This window comes from Limanda limanda, chromosome 22, assembly GCF_963576545.1.
Source record: "Limanda limanda chromosome 22, fLimLim1.1, whole genome shotgun sequence".
Taxonomy (NCBI): domain Eukaryota; kingdom Metazoa; phylum Chordata; class Actinopteri; order Pleuronectiformes; family Pleuronectidae; genus Limanda; species Limanda limanda.
Genome location: NC_083657.1, coordinates 13096710 through 13120841, shown reverse-complemented (window position 1 = coordinate 13120841; position 24132 = coordinate 13096710). Strand labels below are relative to the sequence as shown.

Genomic DNA, 24132 nt, shown 5'->3' with positions numbered 1-24132 from the left:
CGGAAACCACGGAAGATTTAGAAGAACGAATATGGACCAAATAGAAGAGCACTTGGCAGAAGAGATCCGAAACTATGACCACTAGTACAACCCGTCACTGACCGGCGGATTTTTCCGCCAGAAAAAGGCTCTGAGGAGCCGCCGTGGCGATGTAAATAAATCGCTTTTCTTCGTGCCACACACGAAGAAGAGCCGACTTCGACAAAAAACATTACTCCGCCTAGTGTTCTGGCGGGGAATTGCATGGCAACACGCGCAACGGTTGGAAAACCATGAATGAGAACGAGTCCTGCGTCACAACTGCGTGCTTGCGGGCCCCTGACAACTCAGAAGCATGCTCCGGCCTTAAGTCCCGAGGCCTGAATGCACACGCACACACAGTCACATGTACTGTATATGTACATTTTGTTGTGTCTCTTAGTTCGACATGTCTTCTATGGGTTATTTTTGCTTTCTTTTGCGAAACATCCATCTTGAAGATGCAACGTCCTGCTGATTGTTTTCTTTCCTGCCGTTCTTGCTCTCCGTCCGCTCCAATGACCCTCCTTTTGTTTCTCTCTCTGATTTGCTTTCCCACTCCCTTCCACCTCTACCGCTCTTTCTTCTCGCCCCCCGGTCTCGTTGGGGACCAATCAATCCCATATTCTATCTTTAATGTGGCCTATCATAATTTTCTCATTATAATCAGAGAGTGATTGGATTCTGGGGGTAAATGAGGGATTCTGAGAGGTAATTAGCAGACTAATAACTCCGAGTTCTGACGCGCCGAAATAAGAGACGGATGGAGGGACTTTGAGTCTCTCATCTGCTCGAATGAGAGGAAGACGAGGGAGGAGGAGGAAAATTCGCCTCTTCTGAAAGCTCTCGGCACAGATTCATCAGTAGCAAGCCCAATATTATTCAGAGGAAGTGGGAGGAAGAGAAGTGGGAGTGGATATATTTGTGGAACATGAGGCACGTTTGTCTGAATGTTTAATTCTTCTTCTGGAGTTTCTGTTGCAAATTAGGCTTCGATCCGAGTTTTCGTATTTACTCAGACTTAGAAAGACGAGACAACCCACATTCACAATGGCTACTTTCACAAACAGGATGACAAAATTAACATGTGAAGAGACATACGAAATGTGACCTTTGACCCACAAAATCCCCCTTCAGTCCAAGAGAACATTTCTATCAAACTTGAATCATGATTCAGAGACACACAGTCACAGGTAGAGGTTATTTTCTCAATCCTATGTATTAACAGTACTTACACCATTGGCATAAATACAAGGGTGGTTGAGGTTGTCTCTCTATATACCTATATATAATTTGCTCTAACAGATCGGTGCACACGTGTCCTCAGGGCCGGAAAGCTTCTGTTAGAGTTGTATTCGTCCATCAGCCTCAGGTGTGTGTGTCCCGGCCAGCGGAGCGCGTGATTAGCCAGCACCACCGGCCGTCCATCTTGGTTGGTGGGGTTGGCCGGAGGGGCGAGGCGGACCACAGACCTGGTTGGCCTGCACCCCCCACCCCCCCATGTGCCTCTCCACCTACTGAGCACACACACGTGCACACCGCAGCAGCACCAGGTTAATGACTTTGACTCCTGTCCACTCCATCTCTCTCTCTCTTGCTCCTCCCTGTCGTTTTGTTGTCCTATAGTCAAATGTTGGCGTCCCCTCTGCGCCTTTCTCTCCCGTTTCTCCATTTGTTTCCCCAATGACCTCTCCCATCTCCTCGTTACCTCCCTTTCTCTCCTTACCTCACCTGGAGTGTGTAATGCATATGTATGAAGGACGCGACAAAGTGCCACCCTCAGCACAAACACAGGCAGGTACCCGCAGAGACTGATCTAAAAGATGGGGGGGGGGAGAAGGAAAATAATAGAAGGGATGGAAGACCACAAACAGAAGGATAGAGTGTGTAGGGAGTGATATAACGGTGTGGGGAAGAAGGAGAAAAGGAGAAGGAACAAGGATGATAGGTAGGAAGGAAGGATTAAGGGCAACCTTTTATTATTATTATTATTAGTAGTAGTAGTAGTAGTATTAAATGTTTTACCAGGCGCTACGTGGCTGTGGCTCAGAGAGAATGTATACAAAAATATATATTCTCACAGCTAGTGGAGAGAGCTGGTTTATTTGAACAGTTGTATTCTTCATGAAACGTGTGTCAGTGTTGCATTGTTTTCTAATCCATACATTTTAGGATCCCCTGACCAAAGTAAAGCAGCTTGGAGAGGGCGCTGCTTTTATTAAAGTAGGTGAGAAAAGCAAAAGTGATGAATGACAAAAGGAGGAAAACAAGGGAATGAAGAGGAATGATTACAGCAGAGTAAACAGGTGGCGGGCAAAGGACTTTCATCATTCTTGTGTCCCTGTCACAAACAGAAGACACACACAACGAAGACAATTAAAAAATTATTCATTACAAAGGGAATAATCCACTAAAGAAGGGAGTGGGTAACGCAGCAGTGTCGCGTGTCATCAGTAAGATCAGCAGAGTTGGGGGGTGCTGGAGGGAAAATGACATCGTCTCTCCTGTCATCGCCGGCGAGGTTCTACCTTGGGCCAGTTGCCAGGCAACGGTGAGCTTGACAACAGTCGAGGGTGAGTTGATGTGGCTCTTTCTTTCTTTGCGAGGAAGTCAAACAACCTTCACCCCGATACACACACCGGGTCAGTGCAAGGGCACTCATCCTGTAATAATGGGAGAAGAGCCAAAAACTGCACGACAAAGTTGTGCGTCTTTTTTTGTGTACGTGTCAAGAATTACTTTTCTACTATACTACTCGCCGCCCCGTTGGAAAACTACAAGGGTGCACACACACAGAAAAACACACGAGAATAAATAAAAAATGTTATGCTGACACACAGTGAGGCAGTACTTTGCAGTGTGTGTCTGTGTGTGTGTGTGTGTGTGTCTGTGTGTGTGCCTGGAGTTCCACACGGTCTCATGCTGTGGTCATAAATAAATGAGTGCCTGTGCACCCAACTGCATGTGAGCCCACCTACCCGTGCTATGGTCCCTCTCAGTCCCCAAGCAAACACCTTGATCGGGACCTACTGCTGTTTACACCTGTATCTTATCTTATGGTAATACTGACACTGACACACACACACACACACACACACACACACACTAACACATGCTGGCAATGGAGGAAAAAGCTCTCCTGCATCAGTAGCTGAGCATGTGACTTAGTTCAGCAGTGGGTGGATGGATGAACTGTGTTAAAAATATGAAAAACAATGAACACACTTCTTTTGGCACTCTGGAGGTCAAACACCCAAACAACCACATTTTTGAGGAGAGAGAGACGTGAACTCTGCTTTTTCCCCAATTGTTGCACATTTTGTCTTCTCTTTACCCTTACCTGCACTTTCATACACAACCTAAAAAGACACTGTGTGTGTAGGAATAGACCTGTGATAGATAGGGATAGACCCGGCAGGAATTTAACCCAAAGGGAAAATGAATGAGGCAACAGTGAGCGTGTCGTCCTGAGAGTGAACGCTCCGCTCCTCCGCAGTCGGCAGCCATTTACCAATCTGTCGAATTTCTCCGACCTATAATTTCTTTATTTCTCTTCAACTCTGAAACACAGTGCTCTGATACATGACTTCCTCACCAGGTTTCAATCATTCGGTGCTGTCTGACTAAACATTTGACCTGCAGAGTTTCACTTGTATCCCTCTGTTACATGTCTGTTATATGTTTCATTTCGGGGGCAACTAATAACAAGAGAAAGAGGAAGTACTCTGTTTTGCCTTTCTCACTGCTTCAAGAGATGACAGAGAAAATGTAGTTTGTGTGTGTGTGTGTGTGTGTGTGTGTGTGTGTGTGTGTGTGTGGGTGTGTGTGTGTGTGTGTGTGTGGGTGTGTGTGTGTGTGTGTCTGTGTGCCTGCATGTTTGTATTGTATTTGTATTTGATTCTGAGTGTGATCAAACTAGTCTGTGTGAGTGTGGGATTGTGTGTGTGTGTGAGTGGTGGAGAAAATATGTGTGTGTGTCAGTGTGGGAGTGTGTGTGTACGTGAGAGGTGGAGAAAATATGTGTGGGATTTAACAGGTGTGTGTGTGTGAGGATTCGTGAGCATGTGAGTGAGAAAATATGTGGATGGAATTGAACAGTTTGTGTGTTTGTGTGCGTTCCTTTTGGTTTATGCTAATATACAATCCAGTGTGTCTGTTCTGTGCTATCAGCCAACCCTGTTTTGTGGTGCAGTATGGCATGTGGTTTGTTTGCCTGTGTGTGTGTGTGTGTGTGTGTGTACGTGTGCGTGCATGCATTTGTCGTGACAATACACTGAAGGAGAATGAGAAGGCTAGAGAAAGAGAAGGTACTCGTGTGTTTTTGTGTAAACACCTTGTGTGCGTGCGTGGCGTATCTGTGTGTGTGCTTGTGTGTGGCATTAATTTAGTAGACCTCTGCGAGCGCCCAGGCAGGCCAGTCTGTTAGCGTCGCCGCGCTGCCACTACTTATTAATCAACCTGGCAGACAGACAGTGGTGGCACTGCCTCTCTGCCTGCCAAATAGGGAGCTGGCCTCCCTCTGATAACTTTCAACACACAACACCCTCTGCTCTGAGGCTGCCAAATTAGGAGCAACTCGGGCTAAGATAACTCTAATAGGCCCATGCTGTGGGAGCGTGATAGAGTGGCTCGCCTTAAAGACTGATGGTTTCAGGTTGGAGCTGTAGGGTGGGGGGGGTGGGGGGTTTAGCAGAAGGAAGCAAAGGTTTGTGAGGAAGGAAGCAGAGGAAAAAAGGAGAATTGCAAACGTCTTTTACTGGATTTCACTCCGCACACTTGCTCTGTTTCCAAGCTGCACTCCGGTCGGGTGAAAGTCGGTGTGCATGCAAAGTGGAGCAGGTTCCGCGCCAGCAGAAAAAGATGATGCTAGTTTACGATTTCCATTCATGTGGTAATCCAGCACAAGCAATGCGGCGCCATTCTCTGCGGGCAAAACTTCCATGAGGCACAAAGAGGGGAATCGATCGGCCCGAGCTGTGACTTTGGACGGGTCAGGGGATTTAATCCCTCTTCTCTGTGCTGAAGTGTAAATAATTGTCAAAGACCGGAGCGCAGCAGCGAGGAGTGTGCTCGTGCTTTTTGTGTTTATTGGCTTCTTTTATGGTTTGCTAAACTTAAAGACTTCATAGCTTGCTTTCTGATGAATGTTTTGTGGGGATTTGAAATCATCTGAATAATGGACGTTTTCTGGTGTAGAGAACCGTAAAATGTGTTGCAAAGAACATTTTACTCTGTGAAGGGTTTCCAGGTTTTCCTTGCATCTTCTTATTTTGCTGTATGAATTATTTATCAGGGCCTCGGACATCCTTGACATACCAAAGTGTGGATCCGCAGAACACACACATAAACATTGACTCCTCTCTCCCACTCTCTCCATCTCACTATTTTTCACTATAGTGCTCTGACTCCACTTTGTTCCCCTTACTTTGACTCTACATGTTATTTCCAACATTCCTTCTCTCTGTCAGCTCCTCTGTCTCTGGAGTGGAAGCAGAGCGACTTCCATTTCTCTGTCTGTCTGTGGAACCCACACCTCGAGAACAGATCATCTTATCTGTCTCAAAATTGACATGTCTATTCTTAAGGTCCCAAGGAAGTGCAATGTCAAATTTGGTGCAATTTGGAGACACACAATATGTTCAGTATCCACACTCTGTGGCAGCAGGGACACATCATCAACACAAGTGACATTGTCGAGCCTGACAGCAGCGCAGCAATGGTTCTGTGGACTGAGTTCATTGGCTCAATTACTGCTGGTTGGTTTTACAGATTTAGAAAGCAAGCTGCAGCACACCCCACCCCTCCTCGTTCCTCTTCTTCCTCAAACGTAATCTGCTTCAATATCACACCTGTCGCTTAGATCGTCCGCCGTTGTCAGAAAACATTTTTTTTGCAGGCTTGGAGCGCCAACTGACAAACAAACTTAATTTCCCATGATGCATTTTGCCCTCCCAGCAAATGTTTCAGCAAATCGTGGTGAATTTCATCAGTCACATGTCTCGGAAACGACTCATCCGCCTCTAAAATCAGAAGCACACATATGTTGCACCCGGTTTAAATGGGTTAATTGGAACATATGGCTTTTTCAGGTTGGAACACAACATCCACTTATTATTACATTTTATTCATATGAGTCTAATAAGATGTTAGAAGTTTCCCAGACGTGTTGCCAATTAGACAGAGAACACACAGCACATCGTTTTGAACAATCCATCTCATCACAGATCAGACGAGAGGAGTGACGCGATGAAGAATTCATTGCGAGATGGAGAATGAGGCGGGTGGAATGAAACGTAGAGTTGTGATGACAGCGGCTCAGGGACAGTCTCTGATTTACCACCAACGCGTACACAATGCCGGGTCACACACACTCCAGCCGAGAACTCCATTAACTTGAACAGAAAGAGAGAGATTGGTGGAAAATTGCAGGAAGGGATACACACTGACTCTCAAGGTACACCACACACCTGACAGGTGCTTTCTCTTTGTGCCTGTTCGCCCTGTTGGGTTTTCTCCACTTTCTATTGTGGTCCGCTGGCAGAGAGGACATGAAGACATTTCTATTATCCCTGCATTGATTTCTTTCATTTTCTTTTTCTGATGGGCTGCGTTTGTGTGCGTGCCTCTGTTCCAACACTGACCATCGCTGCTACAACTGACCCGTTCTGATTGGGAGCTGGGTTGTTAGCGTATCACATGCGTGGTTTTCGAGGTGCAGGTTTATCAGAGCTACAATGTCCATGAGGGCTTGAACCACTTACCAGGTAGTGAAAACACAGCAATGATACCTAGCAATGGGCCAAGTAAAAAAAATTACATGGTTTTTCCTTACATCGTTAGCACGGGATCTTAATAAGTTCTCAAATTTAACAATAAGAATTTTTGTTTTATAATAAATCCAAACCCTTTTTCAAAGGAAGCGACGCCTATCACCAAACATGTTAGTTAATGTAGACAAATGGTCAAATAAATTGATTTAGAAAAAAGCATGAAGCCAGAACAAAAGCCCAAGCTCAGCCGATGTGTAGGTTGTGCGCTGGCTGCACTCGGTGCCATACAAACGTGACGAGCAGGTACAGTATCTAGGCCAACTCAGCATGGGCTGTGTTTGAAGTGTTGCAGCACTTTTGCCAGCACGTAGTGGTGGAGCAGCAGAGGACTAGGGACTGACACAACCTGCTGCCGTGTAAGGGAGAAAACATGGAGGGAAGATGACACACATTCACAAATATACACACCACATATATGCATGTAAGCAAACAGATAAAAAGACTCACAAACAAACACATTCACACTTCTCTGCAGACCCACAGTGAGGGGTTGTTGTTGTTTTGCTCTGTAAATCCGAACCACCACACAGCTGCTGCCGCCGCTGCTGATGCTGCTGCTGCTGCCACTGCTATGAATATAAATCTCAGAAATCTTTGTTGACCCTCTGGCAACCACATGTAAACATTGAGCCTGTGTTAGAGGAGCTTCAGTGTGAGCGAATGACACACTAGAGTCACTAAAGTTTGGACACCCTTCTGGCCTTGTTTTAGTTTGATTATTCCACTGCTGTGTTTTAGTCTGGACAGAATGTTTGACACGTTTCGAACGATCACAACCGCTTGCTCATTGGGCCTTTTTGGTCACATTGTAGCTGATTGGCCGAGCTCCTATGACAAAATTCCCCTATAAGGAAGTAAACAACTGGGATTAGCCTAGGCTACCAGTGTAGAACGCTTGTGTAAAACTTCTGCAATGACAATGATACAACTGCTTACATGTGTAGGAGACAGGCTATCTGCAACAATTCCCTTACCTCCTTTAACACCTGCATGTGCATGCCAAGGTTGCAAGTATGGACGCAGTATAAACTAACTAACTTTATTAACATATTTGTATGATGTAGCCTGAGACTTGGTTTTAAATTGAATCACATAAAGTGTGGAATCCTGTGGTACTAGTAACATAAAGCTTATCCCATACATATTTTTGTTAATCTTTTACTGAGGACCCAATCTTTTGGGAATTGCAATGTTAAATGAGTGGAGGGCCCCTTTTAAAGTCAGGTTAATGGCGAGGTAGCAGCAAAAGAATGATGAAGAATCCTTGGCTTCTGGACACATTTTATTATTTTTAATTGGACTTGTGCAATTTCCCAATGTGATCCTGCCAAACACTGAGGCCTAGAAGTCACAACAGAGTCTTTGATCAAGATAACAAGAATAAAGTCATTATATCATGAGAATAAAGTTGAAATACTATGAGAATAAAGTCATAGTATTACAAGAATTAAGTTATAATATCATGTGTTGAAGATCAGCCTGTCACCAATATTAGAATAAGGAATGTGGAGCATCTCGTTAAGTTATACATTACTAAAATTTCCCCAAATAATTAAATACTTCATCTTTTGTCTGATCAGCACCACATTTTCTAACATTTTTTTTTTATTCTTGTAATATTACGACCTTATCAATTGTTTTTACTCGATATTGCCTTAACAGTCCGTCATAAAAAGTCATTCAAACGCAAAAGTTCCACACATTTTGAACATGAGAGGTGGCGTCCATGCACGGCTGCTTGAATAATGGCTCTGATCACAGGGGTTTAAGTCTTCACGGTGGACGCCAAACACGGCAATGAAGAAAAAACAATTACAGCAGCTTTGTACAAGTGCCCTCCACACACGTTACGCCATACATCGTGTCCGATCTGGCCCGTGGCACCCCTATTTCACCCGCCATTACCCTCTGACTGGATAGAAGACCCCCGGGACTGTACCACTCGAGGGAGCCAAATGAAGGATAAACACAAGTGTAGGGCAGGAAGTAGGCTGAGGAAGAAATGTGGAAACACAGGGGGCTTTTCAATCCTGAGCGCACACGCACTTACATGAGAAGGCTCGTGACGGGAGTGTGTGATCGGACTAGTGAGCTATTGTTCCTTGGGGCTGTGAAAGTGTTCACACTGTAACACAACCTGATCGATAGACACACACCACTGCTCTGTAAAGGTTCTAGTTAAAGTAGGAGAGTGAAATAGAAACCGGTCCCTCTTCTTCTCGTCCCGATGGACACGCACACACCTATCAATCGATCATCTCACTTCCTCTCGCCGTGTTTGTCCCTTTGTGACGCATTCTGTCTCTGTCTGTGTGTGTGCGTGTGTGTGTGTGTGCGTGTATGTGTGTGCGTGTGCGTGTGTGTCCCTCTGACACTCTTGGACCAGCCTGTGACAAAACCAACAGCAATCACACTCCTCTGTTCTTAACATTGCACATAAACATGCGTGTGCGGGCTGAGGCATTGAGAAAGACTCACACGTAGTCTGCTGGGAGCTGGCCTGGTTTCGCTCTCACAAGCATCCTCACACACACACACACACACACACACACACACACACACACACACACACACACACACACACACTTCCCACACTTCCTCTCTTGCTGTTGTGGTATCTCTGTGTTGTTGTACCATCCTAACATAGGGCAGAATGACAATACAAAGAGACAACATCAAAACATACTGGTGCAGGCACACACACACACACACACAAACACACACACACACACACACACACACACACACACACACACACACACACAGTATTGGCTCTTCAACTTCATTAAAGGCTGAGTGACAAGGCTTGAAAGACTGTCCAGTGACAGTGCACCGACTACCCTCCACACACACACACACACACACACACACACACACTCACACACACACACACACACACACACAGGAGAGGACCACGGTGGCTAGCAGCCAAAGCCCCAGACTAAATCCTGAAAGATGGAGGGATTGAACAATGGGAGACCAGGGAGATGAGAGAATAAACGGAGGTGCATCCGTGAAAAGATAAACTAGTGAAAGAGAGAGAGAGGGAATTGTACAGTAACTCATGATTTGGCGGCACCATGTGGTTGCATGGTCACAGTGTTTGCCCGTAGCAGCTCACTATGCCAACGCTGAAAACTGTCCAGTGAACATTGCTTAAAATCTTCTTCTTCAAAGATGTTGCCTTTAAACAGAGAAGACACTTTGTTTCTCTATCATTGATAAACTGCTGTTTATTTAACTGTTTCAGAAAGAGTCCGACATCTCACTCATTCACTACCCTTACTCATATGGAGCTCCTCGCCAAAAGGCAAAAGTACTTCCAGACACCACTCTGTGCAGTTTCTCTCTCCGGTAATTACATCATTGTTGCAGGATTAGGACGTACAACAACAAAGGCTGGTGGAAAATTTCCGCGTATTTTAAATGTTAATTTCATACTTTAGTATTGAAATAAAGAGCATTAAGATAAAGACCAGGTTGAATGACCAATGAAGAAATAAACTTGTTTCCTGCAGATTGTGCTGCGCTGCTCCAACTGCAGGATTCTAAAACAGTGTTTTAGAATCGGTCTGTGAAAATGCTGTCAAATACAAACCTGTCTTGTCTTAATCCTCACGATAATTCAGTACTTTTTGATTAGAATAAGGAGTACAATTGCCAGAGGTCTTGTCATGCATCAAGTGCAATGCATGATGGTATATATTGTTGGTTAGTGGCGGTTAGATGTACCCTACTTTTCACAATGCATTTTGGGAAACAAGGAGACCATTATATAGCGTATCAAAATTTCACTTAGCATTCAGACAGCACAACAAAATGACAAATTTACTAGAGAGTGAGGGGTGAGAGATTTCGGATGAGCTGTAGATGAAAAGATGTGAAAGATAAAAGGAGAAAGACAGGGATTTAAAGATAAATAGGAAATAGCAAGAGTAAAAGAGGTCAGGGCTTCCAGGTATATGTCTTCATTCAGCTAATTGTCCACATCTGAAAATGTCACAGTTTTTCCACTCAGGAAATGGATCGCGTCACACGGATACACACACACAGACACACAGAGAGAGGGGTCCTGCCCGGCGTACGAGGGCATAAAATCTGAATCACTTCACAGATAATTTGGTTGTCAGGGCGCTGCAATTGTAAGAACAACTTTCGAGGGAGAGAGAGCACAAAGAGGAGGAGGGAGAGGAGCGGAGCAAATCACCCACGGCCAATCGCTGGGTCTGAGCCAGACCTGTGTTGTTTTTTTAAAGCTCAATTCAGAAAAGAGGGATGTTTCTCATTTCCCCGTTTTCTCCAACTTCTCCGTCCCTCTTCTCCTGAGAGTCATCTGCTGCGACCCTCTGGAAAATAAAATGTTTAGTCGTGCAGTTTGGCTTCGGTGTTCTAAACAGAAAGATACGCTGCTCTAATGGTAATAACAAGTGCAGTGGCTGGTCTGGGCTGTTTGCCTGGGCACTGGCGATGTTTCTTTCTGAAACTGTAAAAGTAATTGAGCCATGGCAAGAAGCCCGAAGCTGCGCCACCACTGCTGCACACAGAGCTGCTCACCTGTTTAGTCAGAGTTCAGTGAGGCTCGACTCCGAACTGGAGAATTAGATGTCTTGATCGACGACGTGACTAACAGAGCACAGGTTGCCTTTTTGTTTAAAGTTCATAAATATTGAACATATCTCATGTTCAGATTCAACACTTTACTTTCCTGGGCCCTTCACAACACACAATTCCACTTCAAGGGACACTGGAAGGAGCTGCAGCTTCCCCTTGTGGTAAAAGGATGTAACTGCAGGCAAAACATTTTAAACCCCAAAAAACATTAGAGAACATAGAGTTCAATAATATTTGATTTCATTTTTGAATATTCTGTGTATTTTCTGTTATGATGCACAAGTGTAGAATGTGACAGCAGTATACATGGGTTTTAGTGGTGGTAAGAGCAGGTGGATTGTTTCAAAAAGAATTGCTGATTATTTGGGTTTATCTTGTTTTCCCTTCATTTAACCAAGAAGGTCCCACAATCTGATATGATTTGAATTTATGAACTGTGATTGACGGTTCAACATACAGACGATTGGGAACGTGCGGTTGATCAAACAAGCAGAATAAAGGAGGCACAAGCTAAGGTGTGTGTGGTATTGAAAACGGGTGTCCCATTCATTATTCAGATGCTTTGAGCCGCTCGCATCTGTTCAATCCTCTGGACGATGCACACACTCCTCTGATAGACAATAATCACTGTGTTGCCAGGAATACGCTCACACACGGAGCTCTGGCACAAATGTCGTTCTCCAACAATGAATCCATTTGGGGTGTGGTGCGTCAAGCCCAATTCCTGCTCCTGCGTAGAAGCTATGCCGTAGCCCAGAGGTCTTCAACAGGGGGTCCGCGACCCCAATGGGGGTCCGTGGAGGTACTGCAGGGCTGTCGCAAAATCTATGGTTGATTAGAAATTCTTTTAATTTATTTTCGAAACCAATTTTTTTCCCACTAATTTAAATGTCTTTCAATACACATTAACATGCATCCAAAATATTGTGAGGCTGATTTGACCCTCTGCCTGACAACCTCCATCTGTCCAAGGTTAGATAAGTTGTGTGCTACCCATCAGGGTCCGACATCTCACTGATGTGGGAGTATGTGTGCCATCCACAGATGGCTTGAGGATTCACTGTCTCTTCTACATGTTTAAAATAAAAACATGAATCTGTGAATTACTTTAATAGCTCAGTGTTGTATGCAAGATTTATAAATGGCAGTGGCATGGCCACCCTGTACCTTGCACATGTTTAAATTAAAAACATGAATATATGAACCCGTGTAATATTTGAATAGCTTAGTATTGAATGCACAATAACAGGGTAGCTATGTTTATACATGGCACTAGGCCCAGTTTAATATAAAACACAATTTTTATACAATATATATAGTAGGGGGTCCCTGCTCCATATCTCCACATGTTTGGGGATCCTTGGCCTGAAAAACGTTGAAGACCCCTGCCGTAGCCTATGCATAGACATGTACCTTACGCGCCATTGTTCTGAAGTAAACAGAGACGCCAGAGAATTTGTAAATAAGCGCAACAGAAACCGCAAGACAATAAACCCCAGCATAGAAACTCTACCGCCACTAGCATATCGGTATATGTATTTGCAACGTGACTCACGTGCACCTACATGCGTACGTACGGCATAGCTTTGACGCAGAAGCATTAATTGGGCTACAGAACCGCCGTTTGTCATCCAGCAGCCACACACAAATCCTAATGAAAGCCCAACGTACACGCACCTCCGCATGCACACACACACGACTGCACGTGCACAACAAACCTGTACATGCACAGTGGTCCTATGTAATCTCAAGGCTCTCTGATGACACATGAAAGGCTCATTGCTGCTTCGTTGTGAATGTGGGAAAGGCGCCCAAAAGTGTGTGCTCGATCGAAATAGACATAGAATAGAAAACGGGCACGTATCGGAGTCTGTGTAGGCACCGGCATGTTTGTATGATAATACACGGCCTCTTTGTGTACGTCCTGTTTACACGTGCAAGTGTGCATTTGCGTTATCTCCCATCTTGGTGTGTAAGTGCGCCTGTTTCTGCGTGTGTGGAAAAGACAGGGAGATGGAGAGAAAAGGAGGCAGTCTTCTCTGTAGTGTCAGCCTTTGATCTGTGTGTGTGTGTGCGCGTGCGTGTGTGTGTGTGCGTGTGCGCACCAACCCCTGGTGTCTTGGAGGCAGATGAAACACTGTGCCTCTATCCGGGACTCACAGAACACCCACTATCCTTCTCTCCTTCTCCTTTCCTCTCCCTCTTTCTCTCTCCGCCTCTCTCTCCCCCCCCATCCCTCACCCCTTCTAACCACTTCTCCTCACCACGGCCATTTTAAAGGCAATTCATGCAGCGCCGGGCTTTCATCTCGCTTTGCCGCATTTTAACCGGCTCCCCTGTTTTCTCAAGCCTTTTATCAGATTACAGAGGACCGGGTGAAGTGGCCTGCTGCTGTACACTGACTCCCAGTCGGACGGACGCAGCGTGAAGGCGCAGGAAAGACAAGAGAACGTCAGGATCCTGCATGTCTGCTGGGTCTGTTCAGTCGCTTCAGTAGTTTGATGTCCCACCAGCACGGCACCTTTTCCTGCAGGGACTTTCACTAAAAAGCAAAATGATAATAACTTTATTCATAGAGCACTTAGTTTTCAACACAAAGTGCAAAGTGCTGCACAACAAGCAGATAAATGTTAAAATACAGAAGAAAGTACAGAAATGATAAGAATATTAACATTAACCTGGCCCCCCAAGTAAAATCAGGAATATGCCTCCGGGAAAAAAAGTATGTTTTTAGATATTTGAAAATTGTTACTAGTGCTCCTTAAGAAGTGACAGCAGACCCTCAACCAAAGATCCAAAGCTGTGCAGAGGTACACAAGGAATAAAAGGATCGGAGATATAGCCTGGAGCCAGACCGTGAAGATCCTTAAAAGTAATCAATAAAAAAATTGAAAATCAATCCTAAAACAAACAGGGATCCAATGTAAAGTGTGATATGATCATATCTCTAGTTATTAGCCGAGCTGCTGAATTGTGTACAGACTTCCGGGTTTTCTGATTTCCACCAGAGAAAAGGCTGTTGCAGTAATCGAGTTGTGATTTTGATTTGAAATAATGAAAAAAACAGTTTTTCATAATCTCTGGACTTTACATTAACCACTGCTCTTACATTTAAAGCAAGAAACAACGCTGACATGGAAGTATTGCTATGCTTTGCATTCATTATCTTATTTCCTGGCCCTATAAGCATAATGATATATCATGGTGATTGCATTGGTGGCATTAGGCAGCTTATTTGCCTCTTTCTTGTCTTTGCCTAAATGGATGCACTCACACATGCAGCCTTACTTGTGTGTAATTGTGCTGTCAGGAAATGCACGGTGGCCTCACAACATGTGCTTCGATCCCCTTTGTTTGTATGGATCATTTGCGACGATGACTATCAGTGGCCTTTGGCTGCAGGATGAAGAGTAATTGTTCCCTAATGCTGTGGACTCCATGTGATATAAGCCCTTAAGCATAAATGCAGCATATTACTGCTTAAAGGCATCACAATCCTTTTTGAACAAATGAAACTGTAAATCATATGAAATGTCAGCGGCCCAAATCAACATATTCCTTTACATTTTATGGACCACTTTCAGATAAGATAAGATGAACTCTATTCAACCCAAATTCACTTGTTACTGCAGCAGATATTCAGAATGAGGCCGAAAAGTGACAGTATTAAAATAGAATAAAAAAGATAATAAAACAAGATAAAATACATAGAATTTGTACATACCTTCATCTTCTCACTACAGATGGAAATATTACTTCTAGAGAAGTGTACTTAGGTAAAGTGCAGTGGCACAGGATGATTGCACAAGGATATATTCTGTATTTGTGCGTTATATACAAGGAGATATTGAAATAGTCATCATTAGTATATATGTACAGTACGTGTTTGTATATAAATCGTTCTCAGGGCCGCAGTGACGGTCTTAACATATTCATGTCATTTTTTTCATGCATCAGCCTTTTTTTATTTTATTGTTCTGTATTATAGTTTCAGACATAGTATTCAATGTTGGGTAGGAGAATTTGCCACAAGGTGGCGTCTTATCCAAAGATTGGCTCTTACTACAAAGTGTTGTAGAGTCTCTTGACTCTCTCTGCCCTCTTATGTCACGACAGGTCCGCCAGTCCTCCCCAGCTCCGTGGTTGACTGACTCGGTGCGTGCCGACAGAGCCACTATGCGAGCATCAGAAAGGAAATGGCGGAAATCTAAACACCTGGACGACCTGCTCGCCTATCAGTCTCTTCTCTCCTCTTTTTCTGCCTCTATCTCCACAGCCAAAAGCACTTTTTACCAAACTACTATTCAATCCTCATTTTCTAACCCCAAAAAACTCTTCTCCATCTTTTCAAACCTCCTCGACCCCCCCAGTCCCCCTCCTCCCTCCTCCCTTCTACCAAGCCACTTTGTCAACTACTTTACAAAAAAGATTGATGACATACGATCTTCTTTTTCTGATCCTCCTTCTAGAACCACACCTCCATCAACTTCATCTTCATCCCCTTCGCTCTCCTCTTTCACCCCTCTGTCTCCCAATCAAGTTCTGACCTTGGTATCCTCTGCCCGCCCGACCACCTGCCCCCTTGACCCCATCCCTTCTCACATTCTCCAGTCTATTGCTCCTGACCTTCTTCCTTTTCTTACTCATCTTATCAACACTTCCCTCTCAAATGGCTGTTTCCCTAAATCTCTGAAGGAGGCAAGAGTAAATCCTCTCCTGAAGAAACCCACCCTCGACCCGTCTGCAGTAAATAACTACAGACCTGTCTCTCTTCTTCCCTTTGTTTCCAAAACTCTCGAGCGTGCAATCTTTAATCAACTCTCCTCCTATCTGAACCACAATAATCTTCTTGACCCTCGCCAGTCTGGTTTCAAGGCAGGTCACTCAACTGAGACTGCCCTCCTTGCTGTCTCTGAGCAGCTTCACACTGCTAGAGCAGATTCTCTCTCCTCTGTCCTTATCCTTCTAGACCTCTCTGCTGCATTTGACACAGTGAACCACCAGATCCTGATCTCATCCCTTCAGGACCTGGGTATCTCAGGCTCTGCCCTCTCCCTGCTCTCTTCCTACCTCAACGAACGCACTTATCGGGTAACTTGGAGAGGATCTGTTTCTGAACCTTGTCCTCTCACTACTGGGGTCCCTCAAGGTTCGGTCCTGGGTCCTCTCCTCTTTTCTTTGTACACCAACACTCTCGGCTCTGTCATTCACTCACATGGCTTTTCCTACCATAGCTATGCTGATGACACCCAACTAATCCTGTCTTTTCCCCGATCAGAAACACAGGTAGCAGCTCGAATCTCTGCCTGTCTGACTGACATCTCTCAGTGGATGACCGCTCACCACCTGAAGATTAATCTTGACAAGACTGAAATACTTTTCCTTCCAGGGACAAACTCTCCCACCCATGACCTGACTATTAACTTTGACAACTCCGTGCTGACCCCCACTCAGACTGCTAGGAACCTGGGTGTGACACTCGACTGCCAACTCTCCCTTTCTGCCAACATTACTGCAACAACGCGGTCCTGTAGATTCATGCTTTACAACATCCGGAGAATACGCCCCCTTCTCACTCAGAAGGCGGTGCAGGTTCTGGTCCAGGCCCTGGTCATCTCACGCCTCGACTACTGTAACTCCCTCCTGGCAGGTCTACCTGCTACTGCCATCCGACCTTTGCAGCTCATCCAGAATGCAGCAGCTCGACTGGTTTTTAACCAACCTAAATTCACTCGCACTACTCCGCTCCTCCGCTCCCTACACTGGCTACCAGTGACTGCCCGCATCCGGTTCAAAACACTAGTACTCGCATACCATGCTGTAAACAGATCAGGTCCAGTTTACATCCAGGACATGGTCAAACACTACACACCAGCACGTTCTCTCCGCTCTGCTTCAGCTAAACGACTCGTTCCTCCTTCACTGCGAGCTAAACACTCATCAAAATCACGACTGTTTGCTGTCCTAGCTCCTAAATGGTGGAATGAGCTCCCACTCGACATCCGGACATCTGAAAGTTTACACATCTTTCGCCGAAAACTAAAAACACACCTCTTCCGACTGTACCTTGAATAAAAAAAAAAAAAAACACTAACCACTTTTGAAAACTAACACTTTGGTAGCACTAAAATGGCACTTACTTATAGCACTCTGTAGTTTTGCTTTATTTCGAAGAAATTTTACTGTCTTGATTCTTGTTGTTCTTGGTTTGTTCCCTCAGGGTTGAATGCACTTATTGTAAGTCGCTTTGGATAAAAGCGTCAGCTAAATGAAATGTAATGTAATGTAATGTAATAATGTAATGTTGGCATGTCTGCTGAAGTGTGGCCAGTGTAATTATTTTGTATTCTGTATTTGTGTAATGGTTTTGTGTTGTCAATACAATGTTTCTCTGTCACTATAAATTAATATCCAACTTTTTTATTGGGCCAATGATGTATTAGAGAATTTACAGATTTGTCTACAAGTATACGACACTTGCCGCACTTACATATTACACGTTTACAGATTGTTTACATGTGAACAAATCTGATTATGCACACACTGAATACAGAATACACCTCTGAGGTTTATTTTACACATTTGCCAAACCTATTTTACCCACAAGGATTGAAATACAGTGACACAACTCTCTACACACACACTCAAATAATATTGCTATAATATTGGACCCATACATTGTACCCTACACATTTCCATATCTTGGCAACGTAATATGAACAAAGGTGAATTTCCATCCACTATTGCTGCGTGACTTTATCTTGGGTCCCACTGGAAATAACCAGCTCCTTCTTAAGGTTCCCATAGCAGCAACATGCTGTATATTTGTGTTACAGCAGATACTAGGAGCTCACTGTACTCACTTGTGTAAACTCGACTGTAGCGGTATAATTGATGACCTTACCAGTGCACCTGCCTTTAATAAAGCTCTAATTAGGAGTCCCATTAGGATCCGAGAGCCTTCCAGTTAATGGGCACTTAAAGAGAAAAAGATTTAGGGTCTTTGGTGGATCAATCGAAGACACTCAGCAGTGATCATGAGAGGCAGATGTTGGCTAAACTACAGTGTCCCTGCTCATGGTTATGAAGGAACACATCTCTGATGGGTTTGAATCATTTCTTGATGACAACAGAGCACAGAGGAACAAGCTTAATACACACACAACACTAGTCGATAGAATCAGCTCAATGTTGGTTGTAGTCTTTATCTGGGATTTGTTAACAGTAAGAAAAATTGCAGGACATGTAAAGAGGGCATTAATTCTAGGCATCATGTGTCATCACTTGTAATCCAGTCACTGGAGTGATTCAGATTAGGGTCACCTATGTGCATGCCGCTGTAACTGTGAGTGCGTTTCTGTAACATTCCCGGCTCAACGGCATTAGACAGCGCACATTTCTGCAAAGCCCCTTTCCCACTGGTGAAAAAAACCACTAACACCAGCTAATATCCGGCTTTTGTCTGCAATGAAAAGGGATTCATCCAGCACACACACAGTCAGAGACAAATACAGAAAGTTACAAGAACAAGTACGGAACGTTTGACAGACAGGTACTGAAGCTTCAGATTATATTTGTGATGGAAATGGGAAATGGGCACTGTTACCTCCCAGCAGGAAGGTTCCCAGTTCAAAGACATGCAGATTGGTGCAGGTTAATTGGAGACTCTAAATTGACCTTAGGTGTGAAAGTGTGCATGAAAGGCTTTGTGGGTGTGTGTGTGTTTGGCTCTGCTATGGGCTGGCTCCTGCTCCCCCATGGCCCTTTAAGAGGCATAGAAAGTTAATGGATGGACTCTGGATGCCAGTTGCATCGGAGAGACTGGGCAGCTGAACTGTACAGACAGTAACAACTTATATTGCCACTCCCAAATCTGCGCTGTCTTTCCAAAAAGGCGTATAATAAACTTTCAACGTCTTAAGGTGGTCCTCTACCATTCGATTTTATGTGGAGCTAATCTATTGCACAAATAAAGATAAACTTTGGTTCTTCTCTATCCGTCTCCAAGAGCGCCAGTGCCCAGTCTCGCAGATATTTTGTAGCCACCTCCAGTTATTACTCCATAATACTAATGTCTTCTTGTCTTTCTCTCTTGTCTCTTTGTATCCAGGCTTTCTCAGCACCGGTGACCAGTCTGCAAAGGGAAACTACGGCCTGCTGGACCAGATCCAGGCGCTGCGCTGGCTCAATGAGAACATCGGGCACTTCGGCGGAGACCCGGAGAGGATAACCATCTTCGGCTCCGGAGCTGGGGCGTCCTGCGTCAACCTCCTCATCCTCTCGCACCACTCCGAGGGTAATTGGAGACCCTCTGTTATTTGCTTGTTCTGGTACAGCATCCATTTATGTTCATCCGTCTCCTCAACCATCTATCTGCATTTTTGTCCTTTCTGTATCTTTACGTTATGAAGATATGTTAACACAAAAACTCCAAACGCCGTTTTTCAAACCAAAGTATCAGTTGTAATCCCCGTCTATACTAACATGCCTGAAAATGTGTAACACCTGACCACCCACGTGCACTTGACATGCGCGTGCCGATGTACACAGGAAGCATTTGGTAATTGGTCGCAGATTGCTCTATTAATTGATCATCTCCTACAGCAGTAGAGCATTTCCAGACTTCTCCATTTAAGAAGCTCTAAAACTCCGGAGAAGCCTGGACGCCAGGCGTGTCTGTAGAGTTGATGCTTTGTTTTCAAACGAAAAGGTAGTAATGTGGATGTAGCCTCAATGTTTTACTAATCTCTACCTACAGAGCATTATTTTTTCTTTATATTTGCTGAAAACTGATGGCGATGCTTGACTTATTCAACATTGATCATGTATTTGCTGATGGAATTACTTTTGTCCTTCTCCTTTGGCCATGGTGGGATCCATGGTCAGATGGAAACTCAGCTAGCAGCATCCAGTGAAGAATTCATTAGGTCCTGACACTTGTATGCTCAAGGTAAAACACTGCTCATCGGTTGAGCTGTGGCGTGGCCAATGAGTTTGTCCAGATTTCATCCAGTTTGATCTCTATGGAGGATTAATGACACTGGAGCTCCCACATTACTGCACATTACCTGACCTGACACTCCTCCTGGCCCTGTTAACGGTCCACTGCTCTGCAGCAGAGAGGTTTTATCCCACATCTATCTGACCTAATGCTCTCCATTATCAACAACACACCCTGAGGGGCTAAGTGTTAACATTGCACCACCAAAGGAGAACAGGCCTGTGGTCCAGTCGACTTTGATCTGAATTGAGATCAGTGAGGCTGACGACCCGCAGCCAAATGGTCGCGCGCTCGCCCGCCTTTGATCACGCTGCTCTCAAAGCTGTCCTCCTCCGATCGCATCTGCTCTGTTCTCCGCGGAGCTTGACGACTCCCACTCACTATCTCTCTCCTCGTTTCATCTTCCATCTCACACACACACAAACGACAGCAACAGGGAAGAAATGGTGGGTGAAAAGAAAGAGAGATTAGAAGGAGTATGTTCACAGAACCGCACATCTATTTCAATCACCGCTCGCTCTGTGCGCGTGTGTGTGTGTGTGTGTGTGTGTGTGTGTGTGTGTGTGTGTGTGTGTGTGTGTGTGTGTGTGTGTGTGTGTGTGTGTGTGTGTGTGTGTGTGTGTGTGTGTGTGTGTGTGTGTGTGTGTGTGTGTGTGGGTGGGTGGGTGGGTGGGGGTGTGTGTGTGTGTGTGTGTGTGTGTGTGTCTGAAGCACAAAGCAGACGTCTGATACATCTCTAATTTTGACTCGTTCTGTTCACATAGATGTGCCATGAAAACAAATATGAGTCGTCAAAGCTTGAGTCCACTGCCATCTCACATTATCCATATAATAAAACCTCTATAATTAAACTTATGTCTGCTAACCCTTCTTTTTAACCTAGGCCCACCCAACCTTTAAATCCCACCTAGGACCCCTTTGGTTGTATAGTTAGTATGACATTGGCCATAAATTGCAAAAGGACTGCATCGTTGAAGATGAATATTGCAAGCTCTGAAAACCAGGCTCTGTTGACAATATTAGCACATCTGGAAAAGTTGAAAAATGTCAGAAAATTCCACCTGAGCTCACTCTGTCATTTTACTTCCACAGCAACTAATTCTTACATTTGTGTTCTCGCAAACAGCCTCTGCGAAATATTTCAGGAAAAAAAAGGAACCGTAACAGAAACCTTGTATTAACTCCCTTGTCTTCTGTCACTGACACCCACCCACCCCCCCTGCTGCCGGTCCACTCAAATGCCTCTGCTTTGTCATCACCCCATCATCATCGTCTTCGTCATCATCTAACGGTGTAACATCAGCCCACTTGACGTCGCCTGTCTGTCATGCAACCCCCCCACCCCCCCATCCCCTTTCCCCCATCAGGTAAGCAGTCTGTCGTCTGCACCCGCAAGGGACACCGATCATGTCAACAACACAGCATCACAAATCAAGCCCGACAGCAGACATGTGCAGGATGGATAGCAGGATGGAAATGGCAGACGGGATGGAGTGAGGGACTGTAAAATTATACTGATATGATGGAAGGTGGGGGATAAGAGAGGGGAACGACGGTATCCGTGGTATCTAATGTTTAGGGAAACACGAGGAGAGGAGGGAGGACGGGAAAGGTTGATGTTTGCTGAGGTAACGCTGAGGAAAGAGAAAATAAAACTCTCTGGTCTGGTATATCCGAACAGAGAAGTAGTCAAGTAGAGGAAGGTATTGAGCAGGGAAGGCAAGAGGCACTTGGACAAAGAAACTTATTTTGAATGAAATAATACCCAGCTCCCCCTTCTAGGTATAGCTGTTTCCGAGCTACTTCTTACTGTAATTGATTTCCCAGGGAGAGAGGGGGGCTCTGCGGGTCTGCTTAATAATTAACTGACCAATCTTGAGCCCAGGAGAGGGTAGAGAAAGAAAAAAATAGCGCATGCTGAAACGAGCCAGGCAGCCGGCCCCTTGGGGCCCGCTTGAGTGGTTCAAACAGCTCAGGACACGCAGAACTAAGGAGACAGAGAAAAAGGAGACACCAAGAGAAGCAGACAAACAGCTGAGCGAGCGCCGAGGAAAGAAAGAGGAAAAGCGGTCTTTCACCTATAAGCTTAGTCCCTGTCTCCATTTGACTGAGTTACAGCACCATAGCAGGCTCTTATCTGTGATGTTTTCTGTAGTTCCATTCCTGATCTGCCAGTTTGGCTCCAGTGACAGTGATGAAATGATTATAAATAGACAAAGAGAGGCAATGCACATCAAATCATCTCGCTTCATCCTTTCTCACAGATGTTCAGTCAAACAGCTTTACATGTGGTTACATCCTGCCTGCAAAAAGGCAAAGAAATTGAAATCACAACAAAAAAAAATCCTAAGTTATTGCGCGTTATAATAATTTAGCTTCTTTTCCATCTGTCCTTTGTAGGTCTGTTTCACAGGGCCATAGCCCAGAGTGGAACGGCCATCTCCAGCTGGTCTGTCAACTACCAGCCCCTCAAGTACACCAAGATCCTGGCCCGGAAGGTGGGCTGCACCTACACAGAGACGGCCGACCTGGTCGACTGCCTGAGACGCAAGAACTTCAGGGAGCTGGTGGACCAGGACATCCAGCCAGCCCGCTACCACATTGCCTTTGGCCCTGTGGTGGATGGCGACGTGGTGCCCGACGATCCTGAGATCCTCATGCAGCAGGTGAGGGAACATGACAATATTACTGCAGGGTTATGTTGTTTTTTTACGTCTCTTTATTCAAGAAGCGGTCTTTCAATGTAGAGGCCTTATTGATTTTTGCATTCAGATTTTGTAACGCTCTCGCTCAAAACCTCGACCTCGCATTCGAATATCACCCGGTTGAGTTTAGATTTCCTGTGCTGCAGCTTCAGCTCTTTTCCTCGAGCTTACTCTGCATCTGAGCTTGAGTGAAACGTCTGCCCTTGGATTTCTCCTATGTACGTACATCTTTTATTGTACGATTTCCTCTTGTAACCTTTTATATTTGTCGAAGAAATTCAATAATGTTTCTGAAGAGACTGGGCTTCGATGGTTAAACTCATTTAACCAGCAGCTCAACAACACAACAAACAAATATTTTGACGGACTCGTTGCACAAATAAAATCCGAGAGCAGAAGAAAAAAAACAGAGGGGAGGCTTCTTTCGCGTGCCTCGAGGAGAAGAGCTGAAGCTGGAGGAATTCCGAGCAAAAGCAGGATAAATCAGAGTCAAGGTATTGAAATTAATAAGTTCTGCTCTCAATCTGAAAGACCACGCTTTTAAATAAAGAGAAGAGAAACTCCCATACAGAGTGTGAGCATGAGTTGTGCTCTGGTGGTGACATTTACCAGCTAGTGTGATCCCCTGCAAAAACACAGTGAAAAACGACTGTGGTCATGTACACAGGCCTGTGATGCACAACCTTTTTGCTTGGCATCCTTCAATACATGTATACCGTCACTAGGGGGTGCAAGTGCACAATACTGGGAGCAGTTCTATCAGAGAGTGAATAACTTGAAGATGTCTGGATAGGTAGAAGTTTTTTTTCAAATAATGACAATCTATTTTATATAGGAGAATTTCATTGTATCTTTTCTTCCTTATTTCCCACATCATCTTCTTACATCCAGGTTCGAGATCCTCAATGTCACAGACACTGGATGAAGTGTGACTTTTGCAGATACTTTATTACATTATGTTTTCGAG

At 44.7% G+C, this 24132-nt stretch overlaps 1 protein-coding gene across 10 annotated transcripts in view; it reads left to right on the top strand.

The window, feature by feature from the left end:
• The window catches only part of nlgn2a (neuroligin 2a), a 99301-nt gene that overhangs the window by 71772 nt on the left and 3397 nt on the right, over nt 1-24132 (top strand). For all 10 annotated transcript variants that reach the window (XM_061066548.1, XM_061066546.1, XM_061066550.1 and 7 more), the window contains 2 exons: nt 19570-19755; nt 22861-23126. In XM_061066548.1, coding sequence (XP_060922531.1) covers nt 19570-19755; nt 22861-23126 — 452 coding nt within the window. The remainder of the gene's footprint in view (nt 1-19569; nt 19756-22860; nt 23127-24132) is intronic.